The sequence below is a fragment of the Carcharhinus amblyrhynchos genome, chromosome 7, assembly GCF_965287045.1.
Source record: "Carcharhinus amblyrhynchos chromosome 7, sCarAmb.v2.hapA, whole genome shotgun sequence".
Taxonomy (NCBI): domain Eukaryota; kingdom Metazoa; phylum Chordata; class Chondrichthyes; order Carcharhiniformes; family Carcharhinidae; genus Carcharhinus; species Carcharhinus amblyrhynchos.
In genome coordinates, this window is record NC_137330.1 from 42,688,113 (window position 1) to 42,697,285 (window position 9,173).

The 9,173-nt window shown below is 39.6% G+C and overlaps 1 protein-coding gene across 1 annotated transcript; it reads right to left on the reverse strand.

The window, feature by feature from the left end:
* Positions 1 to 328: 328 nt before the first annotated feature.
* Positions 329 to 8,703, reverse strand: sf3b6 (splicing factor 3b, subunit 6). The gene is made up of 4 exons (XM_080192202.1): positions 8,610 to 8,703; positions 7,003 to 7,121; positions 2,199 to 2,337; positions 329 to 790 (listed from the first exon to the last, which is right to left on the reverse strand). Exons 1-4 carry the CDS (start codon positions 8,637 to 8,639, stop codon positions 704 to 706), a joined length of 375 nt encoding a protein of 124 aa, XP_080048328.1. The 5' UTR covers positions 8,640 to 8,703; the 3' UTR covers positions 329 to 703.
* Positions 8,704 to 9,173: the final 470 nt, after the last annotated feature.

Here is a 9,173-nt window from a genome sequence, read left to right on the forward strand (position 1 = left end):
CTGTTGAAACTTAAATTGTTTTCTTCTTCTCAAGAAGTTCAGGACAATGGAACATTTAACTCAGGTGAAGGCTACCAACTGACATTTAAAACTTTATAACAAGCTGCCCTTAAATGAGAAGCACCTTTAATTGAGTTGAAGTAGTGGTTAAGGGAGAATACCAGAGCTGGGAAGTGATGAGGGAGCAGAATACCTTCAGAATAACAAGCTGTAGAAGTAGTCTTCATCTGTTTCCTTCTCTGCTCAAAGCAGTTAACATCCAGTGCTCTGGTCACCTAATTCTAGGACTTGTCACACACTCAAAGCACAATCAATAATGCCTCAAATGTAAAACCATTTCACAGTTTAATGTACATAAACAAATTCTGAATACAAGTATGCACATATTTGACAGTGGAAAAAGAAAATGACTTGTGTGATCCATGAAAAGTATTTGCAAATACAAAACTATCATTTCTTTTTAAATAATTATGCTATGCTTTAAACTAGTGAGAACAGTTGTCAAAAACCTGATATTTGAGGTTGAATTCGTAGTTAAGGCCAAAATAAATGGCACTAACATTTAAAACAATAGCCACCTACTGTTACTCTAAACAAATAATTTTCTTAAACTTGGTGAGATTTATCCAAATCACTGAATTATTTGAAATGTTCAAAAGTCTTTTCAGCAGTATTTACAATGCAAAATAAAAAAGTCAATGACTCATTTTGTTTCAGTATTGATTCCATACTTTTCCTTGAGAATTTTGAGTTGCTCTTCCTTTTTCTTTGTATCCATTTTTTGGAAAGCCTATAAAAAATACATAAACAGATCAAATGCTGAAATGACGATCAATAGGAAAACTACAAAAATAGCCACACTTTTAAGTAACAAATTTACAATTGTGCATTTGAACCAACAGAAGATGAGCTCCATTATCTTCAAGTATTTGAAGATTTAAGATTAACCATAAAAGCCCATCTCAAAAATTTTAAAGGAGCAAGTTTGCCAAAGTGTCTTGAAACCATGGTACACTTTTAAGCTCGACAATCAGCAAATGTAGCAAGCTCTAATACTCAACTGTGGATCCAACAATTAGACACAATAGAACGCAACTCATAAGAACACTTTGAATTACATTGGCCCAGGTATTTTTATATCCATGTTAAACACAGTAGTCTAAGTCCCACCACACAAACCATGCTCCTTTTCTTTCTCTAGCTTGCTCCATAGCCAAACAAGACTACTGTGATAAACAAAATACTGAGATTTTGGAACCTGAAGTGACCCGAAGCAGATTTAAATTCCACAATCATTGCAAGTTCCTTTATGCCTGAACCTCTGAAAGATTTTGTACTTCCAGGCAACTACCCTGATGTGTTTCTTATTCCATTCTCCTGGAAATTCCAATATGTCCAAAACATCGCTGCATATTTCCATCCAGTCTTAAGTCCTGTACTTGTTTCCTGTCCTCCATACTAAATATTCAGATTGTGGTTTAGTGATAATGTCATTGGATTAGTAATCCAGAGCTAATACTCTGACGCAAGAAGGTTCAAATCCCACCACAGCAGCAGTGGGGATTAAAATAGGAAAAACATTGGAATTTATTAGAGTTAGTTTCATGGCCACCATTATTGAAACTATCAATTTGACTAAAGAAAATATTTAGCCTATGTGACAAGATCCATATCAATAAGGCAGCCTTTTCACTGTCCTCTGAAATGGCCTCATAACCCACTCAGTTCAAGTGCAGTTAGGGATGGGCAAATGCTGGTCTTGTCAGTGGTGTCCACATCCTAAATAATTAAAAGCTAAATTTTTTAATTCTGAAGTTGCATGCATCCCCACACAGCTTTGCTCTATACAATCTTAATTCCTCCAGTCCTATACATTTCCTTGCATGCAGTCTTATTTCTAACTTCAGCAACCTGAGTTGTACCTCTCCTCCTCCACTTTCACCATCCAATGCAGTTGAGCAAAAATCACCTCGTGTTCTTTGGAACTTAATCAATGAATCCATCACTCCTACCCAAAACCCATCAGCTGAAAGTGGTGAAAAATTTTGATCACCACTTCTCATGGTTTTTCCTGATCTTTTCAACGATTTATGAATGATCTTGGATTTCTAAGCATTAAAAGACATTTATATTTGATGTAACTATAAATGACACTGGAAAAATCAAGCTTCACATTAAAAATGATTCATGAAACTTACCCTGTTTGCATTGTAGTATAAAACTACGAGGTATCTGTTGCACACATTGAATCCAGATAAGTGGTCACAAGCATTCTTGGCATCAAAAATATCTTCATACACAACATATGCAGTTCCTCTTGTCTCAGGTGTATTTCCTCTGCAATGGAATTAAGAATTATGCAAAACCAATGTGGTCAGGACTACATTTTTTCGATGAATTTTATTTATTCTAGCAATTAATTTACAGAAAGTACTTCATATAAAAGATAGTGGGAATCTGGAACATCCTCACCCAGAAAAGCTTTTGTGGCTGGATCATCAAATTTCAAAACTGAAACTTAAAAGGTTTGTCAACAAGATGTTTAAGGGTTATGAAATTAATGCAGGTGACTGGAGTGAATATACAAATTAGCCAAGATCTAACTGAATAGTAGAATAGACTCAAGGGGTTGAGTGGCCTACTCATGTCCCCATGTACAACATCTTTTAATCTGTTAGAAACATTAAAGAAAAGTTCAAGAGATTGCAAATTTTCATGACTATGATTTTTACAAAAGATCTGCAATTTATCCATGACCAAATAATATATCAAGCAACACAGTCAACTTCTGAATATTAGTTTCAATTTCAACTAGACCTATGGGATTCAAGTTTCTTTGAGTCATGAGAGTCTTGGGCGAAATGAGGTTGGGCATTGTTAAGATAATTTCCAATGATTTTCAGAGCACAGCATGAAAATATTACAAATCTGTACCTCTTAGCTTTACTAGAAAGGCAATTGTACGCTCTAGTAAAAGGGAGCTCTTCCGGAAACTGGTGCGAGTGCTTGTAGTATTCATTTGTATTTAGACTGTGTTGTTCAGGCCTTTGTTGAACTGGATACTGAGTACCAGAGTAGGGGAAATAAGTAAAAACACTGCATTCCCCCAAAACTTGGAATAAAAGACTAACTTGGGAAAAATCTAATTTTGATTTCCCTTACAACAGAAATAACAATATTGATACCAAAGAATGGTTGAAGCCAAAGTTTGAGCAGTTTTGCAAGTCTCATCAGAGCAAGAATTTTACAAGAGATTGAAGATTCTTCTGACGACACTAGGGATTTGATTTCCAGAGCAGAGAAAGTTAAAAGATTTAGTACAGCTGTTTAAGATTGAAGAAACTTGGCATAGTTAATGAGAAACGACTTTTTCCCCAGTGGGGAATCAGTGATGCGTCAATTTAAAATTGTCAGGCAATAGGTTAGATAAAAGTTCTTCAGGGTTATTATAACACAAGATATTTTAACAGAAAAAGCACAAATACTTGAAGCAAATGACGATCAGGACAATATTGAGAGAATGCAGACTAAGGAATTTGTTTTTGTTCTAGCAATAAAGGCCAAATGGCTGCCATTGCCTATGCATAATTGTCTATTTGCTTCAACCGGAATATGTCAAAGTTCAGCTTTTCCAGAGACATGAAAATACAAAAATCACATTATTGCAGAAATATGGCTAGATCCTTAAAAATGTCAAAACAGAAACTTACAGCTGTTTCATAGGCAGGACTTAAAAGTTATGGAATTATGCCAAGTGAATGGAGTTAAGATACAAATTAACAGATCTAACTGAATAGTAGAACACAGATTCAAAGGGTCAAATGGCCTACTCTAGCTAAAAATTGGCAATATCACTGGAAAATTCTTTATCCAAGGTCTCATCGTTTAAAAAAATTGCTTTTCCTCAACTTTTAATTTCTATTTTATATTTATTTCTAGCTACTTGGTGATTCTAATCAGAAATAGAACACAAATAAAGCAAATTTATTCTCAGCCTCCCCTGCCTCCACCATCATACAAACCTCAATCTGTTGGTCAAATTTAAAAGTAGCTCCAAATCTGGGACAATTACATATTTAAGTCTGCAGCAGGGAACAATGAACTGTGTGTGCGCTTAGCTCACTGTGAATTAAACATTTAGCTAAACTTGGCTCATGTTAAGACAAACAAGTTGGACTGGGACTCTTCTCTAAGCTCAGAAGGTGTTCTGAGAAATTCATGCTGACTGTATTATACCAAATAATGAGGCAGTTTAGAGCTTTATCTGGTACAAAGCTACATTTCTTCACTTAACTAATCATGTTCAAGTTGGTATTAGCTGGTGGGATAAACAACATCACTGCCCTATTCATACACAGCCAAAGTTCCTTTACATTTAGCAGTAGAAAGGGACTTCTCCCTAGTGTCCCTGCCAATATTTGCCCATCAAGCAACATCACTGTACCAAACCATGGTCGTTATCACATTGCTGTTTGTCGGACCTTGCTGTGTGTAAATTGGCTTTCACGCTTCCTCCATTACAGTAACTATGCTTCAGCACTACTAATTGGCCGTAAAGCTCTTAAAAACATTGAGGTAATTAAAGGTCTTAAACAAATGTAAGTATTTTTCTTAGCAATAAACCATCAGGTTTCTTCACTTACATTTGCACGCAATTTCAGTTTTAAAAAATGCATTTTGGTTTTCATTTTGTCACAGCTTTTACAACAGTGGACCCTTTTCTGCAATATTAAACTTTACCATTGTTATCTGGCTTTAAGATTTTTGTTTACATCATCCCCACAGGACATGAGCGCACTGGCTAGAATTTATTACCCCTCCCAAAATGTGAAATGACTGACTTGCTAGGCCATTTCAGAAGGCATTCAAGAGCCATCCACATTGCTGTGGATCTGGGGTCACGTGTAGACCAGAGCAAGTAAGGATGGCAGATTTCTTTCCTTAAAGGACATTAGTGAACCAGATGGATTTTTACAACAATTGACAATGATTTCAGTGCCATTAGACTTTTAATTCCAGTTTTTTTTAAAATTCAAATTTCACCATCTACCATGGTTTGATTTGAAACAAAGTCCTCAGAGCATTAGCCTATGTTACTAGTCCAATGACAATACCATTTTAACGAAAATAGTTGCATCAATAGAACCAAACCTATACAAAATCTTAGCTTTAGTCAGAAAATAGAAGAAACAAATATCTCTCTCAAACATACGCACCTCTATATTAGAGGAGTCAGGAAGCCTTAGAACTGTTCAGTGATGAGTTACTGCTAATTACATTCTACTTTCTGCATTTCTTGCTGTGATACATACTTAGAAAGTAAAAATTTCAATTCCTTGGCAGCTATCCCAGACTGAACTAAGTGTTTAACATAAAGCTTAGCCTTTTCAGCTCCTGTCAAACTGTAACAGAACTTGGCACCTTGCACTACTTACAACATCACTGCACCCTTGCCCACTGAACCCTAAATGACCTGCCAGCTACTTCCTCACTGCCCATTCTGCTCTGTTCTGCTGGGCACCACCTTACCGGCTCCACTTCTAACATCTCACCTCCCTGGTTGCTGCCCCACTGCTGATTCCTCTCACCACTTTGCATGCCATGAATGAGGCAGCAAGGGGTTGGGTAGAGTGGCCTGGTGCCTTTTGCAGCCTATGCTCCCAATCCCAGATTACTGTTTAAGTTTATGTATACTGTCACAAGTAGGCTTACATTAACACTGCAATGAAGTTACTGTGAAAATCCCCTAGTCGCCACATTTCGGCACCTGTTTGGGAACACCGAGGGAGAATTTAGCATGGCCAGTCTTTCGGACTGTGGGAGGAAACCAGAGCACCTGGAGAAAACCCATGCAGACACAGGAAAACATGTAAGCTCTGCACAGTGTCCCAAACCGGGAGTCAAACCTGGGTCCCTGGCACTGTGAGGTAGCAGTGCTAACCACTAGGCCACCATGCCTATCCCCTCTACCATTTCAGTCATTCCATCCATATCCTGCGAATTCTTCCCCAAAACCATTTGCCTCCATCCCAGTCGTAGAAATCTCAAGAACTCTCTTCAATGGCACCCTCAACCTTGTCCCTCTTCCAACTCCTTTTCCAGCCTGGTGCCTACTTCTCAGCTTTGAAGACATTCTGCCCATGGAGTGTATAATGCAAGTTGACCCAACTACATTTTTTCTTGCGATTGTTTTCTCAATCTAGCATTCAAATACTTTCAATATTCTTTCGGATCTCAAATGTGTGCTTCAGTTTCTTCTAACACAGATGACACATACTTACTCTGGTCATGGCAGATATTGTATAACAGGACAAATAAACATTAACTGAACTTGAAAAACACCAAAAGATTACTGAGGCTTAAAATGTTACTTTAAAATAAAACTAGATGGATGTGAACTTCATAACATCCATGACATTTCAACCTCAACCACACCAAAGGGTAAGGGCAGCAGACACATGGGAACACCAGCACCAGCAAGTTACAAATCATCCAATTTAGGGGTATATTGATCAGTCATGATCTTATTGAATGGCGGGGCAGGCTCAAAGGGCCAGATGGCCTACTCCTGCTCCTATTTCTTATGTTCTTATATTGCTGTTCCTACAATACATGGACTGCAGAGAAGTCTGACTGCTGAACAGGAGACTGTTTAAGAACGCAGCTTTTCACCTTCAAGGAAATTAAGGATCAGCAAGAGCTGTTGACCTTTAGCCTTGCGAGCAACACAACTCATGGAAAAAAATACAAACAAAAATAAACAGGGTAGTATTGTACCATTTTTGTTGGCTCAGGGGCTAACACAAGTCCTAGCAAACATCTGTTTCCAAGAAGAAATGCCAGTGCAAATGTCAGAGACTAGTGTTGAGGACAGGACTCTTAATTACAGCCAATTCTATTACCTCTGATCCATCTAATAGCATATACACTAACCTCGTTAAACAGGTTAGGAGGCACTGAAAAAAGGTACCTCCCAAATTAATCAAATAGCACAGTACTTACACTCTAATTTGCCTGATTGGTCCATATTTCCCAAATATATCATACATTTCTTCTGCAGTTATTTTGTACGGCAAATTTCTTATGTACAAGATACGGTTTACTTCTGGAGGCAAACGAATCTGAAATAGGAAAACAAACTATAATGCAGGGAAAGGTAGTGTTATTTTTGGTAGAAAAGGGAGACAATATCTTTTTAACGAAGCACAATACTAAAGGTGTGCAGGAATACACACCGAAGGATATATGCAGACATGAGTTGATGGATACAGGCCACACTGAAAGTGGGACATAAGCCTTTAAAATAAGAGGCATAGAGTACAAAAGTAAACAGGTCATGGTGAACCTTCATAAAGCATTATTTCAGCCACAACTGAACACTGCATCCAATTTTGGATGTCACACTTTAACAAGGATACAAAGGCCTTAGAGGGTGAAAATAAATACTAGAGTGATTCCAAGGATGAGGGATGTCAATTATGCAGATAGATTGGAGAAGCTAGGGTTGCTTTCCTTAAAGAGAAGGTTGAGAAGAGATTTGGTAAAGGTGCTCAAAGACATGAAGACTCTAGACAAGATAGTGAGAAACTGATTTGATAGTGGTCACGACTCTGAATACACTGGCAGAGAATGAGGCAGATTCATTTGTTGCTTTTAAAAGGGAATTAGGTAAACATGTCAAGGGAAAAACATTGGCAAGGCTGCAAGGAAAATATGGGAGGGGGGTGAGTCAGACTTACTAGATTGCTTTAAGAGAAAACCGATATATAGACTCAATGGCCAAACTTGTATGCTGTGAATGTTTAGTCAACTACCATCCTTTCACCTGCCTGAAGCCACCATATCTTGGAAGCGACCAGGTTACTTAACTGTGACCTGGCATATCACATTGACCAAACACTGGGTCTTCACAACATTAACTCATATGGCTTCACAGATGCTCCCAGTCTTGCTGCAATTTTTCCAGCACTGTTTTTGTTTCAGAACTCCAGCATCTGCAGTACTTTGCTTTAATCCGGTTAATAGGATTGCTAAGCAAGAGACAAGGCAGCACCAGCCATCAGGTGAGGTCTAAAACAGAAAACACTGGAGAAACTCAGGTCTAACAGCATTTGTGAAGAGAGAATAGAGCCAATGTTTCGAGTTCTGGATGACCCTTCCGTCAGGGCTGAGGTCTCCTGACCACAGCAATAGGTTGGGCTTTAACCTGGTATTGTGAGACTTCTATGTTTACCCCAGTCCAAAGCCAGCATCTCCACATCATGACAGCAACAGGGGCCAATATTAAGGCTAAAAAAAAAATGAACCATCAACAAACAGGAGACTGGGGTTGGCGCAGCTGTGACCCGCCCAACTGCTGCCAGTCAATGTGGATGCGAAAACCCATTCAGCCAAATGGGTTCTAAACTGAATCCGTGGTTGGGGAGGGGGGGGGGGGGCGGTAGGGAAAGAGCAGACATAACACCAACTTTAGGTCGGGGCGCTACAGGCCTAGCTAGGAGAGCCCGCATGGTCGGCCCGGGTAAAGGACGGAGTCACGCCCGGTGGAACATCCCCTGGGTAACAGCTTCGGACACACCGCCCCCGCCCCGCCCCGCTCGCTCACTCACGTTCGCCCGTTTCGCCGCTTGCATCGCCATCGCACCCGCTCCAGGAACAACGCGCCGACAACAGAACCGGAAGTAGTCGTCGGCAAACCGGAAGTACAGCGAGGGCCGTGCGTGCGTCAGCTGCGTCCTGACATCAGCGGCCGCAGAGCGGGTGGGGCTGGCAGTCACTGGGTCTCAGGCTGTTTGTGAAGCTGGGTGTGGGCCTGGGTGTTTGTGGGGCACAGAGTGTTCGTCAGCTTTTAGTTGTTGATGCCTTTAGTGGGCAGTGGATGTTTGTTTGGCACTGGGTGCTTCTGGACTCATGAGTGCTAGGTGATCCTGGACACTAGATTTCCTGAGGCACTGGAGTGCCATAATGAACCCTGGTGGACAACATGTAAACAAAGACAGAAAATGCAGGAAAATTTCAGCAGGTCTGACAGCAGCTGTGAGAGAAAATAGAGCCAACGTTTTGAGACTGGATGACCCTTTATCAGTGCTGAGAGCAAAGAAAACAAGCATTTAAAGTTTATTCCAAACTAATGACCAAATGTTAATATATTGTCAGGAAACGAGGACTTTTTT

What these genes read in the sequence shown, in the direction of transcription:
- sf3b6 (XM_080192202.1), bottom strand. Translation starts at nt 8,639, where the DNA reads ATGGCGATGCAAGCGGCGAAACGGGCGAAC. An exon ending in AAGCGGCGAAACGGGCGAAC is followed by an intron (nt 7,122 to 8,609) that starts GTGAGTGAGCGA and finishes TTCCTATTTCAG; the next exon opens with ATTCGTTTGCCTCCAGAAGT. An exon ending in TATACTACAATGCAAACAGG is followed by an intron (nt 791 to 2,198) that starts GTAAGTTTCATG and finishes TATTTTTTATAG; the next exon opens with GCTTTCCAAAAAATGGATAC.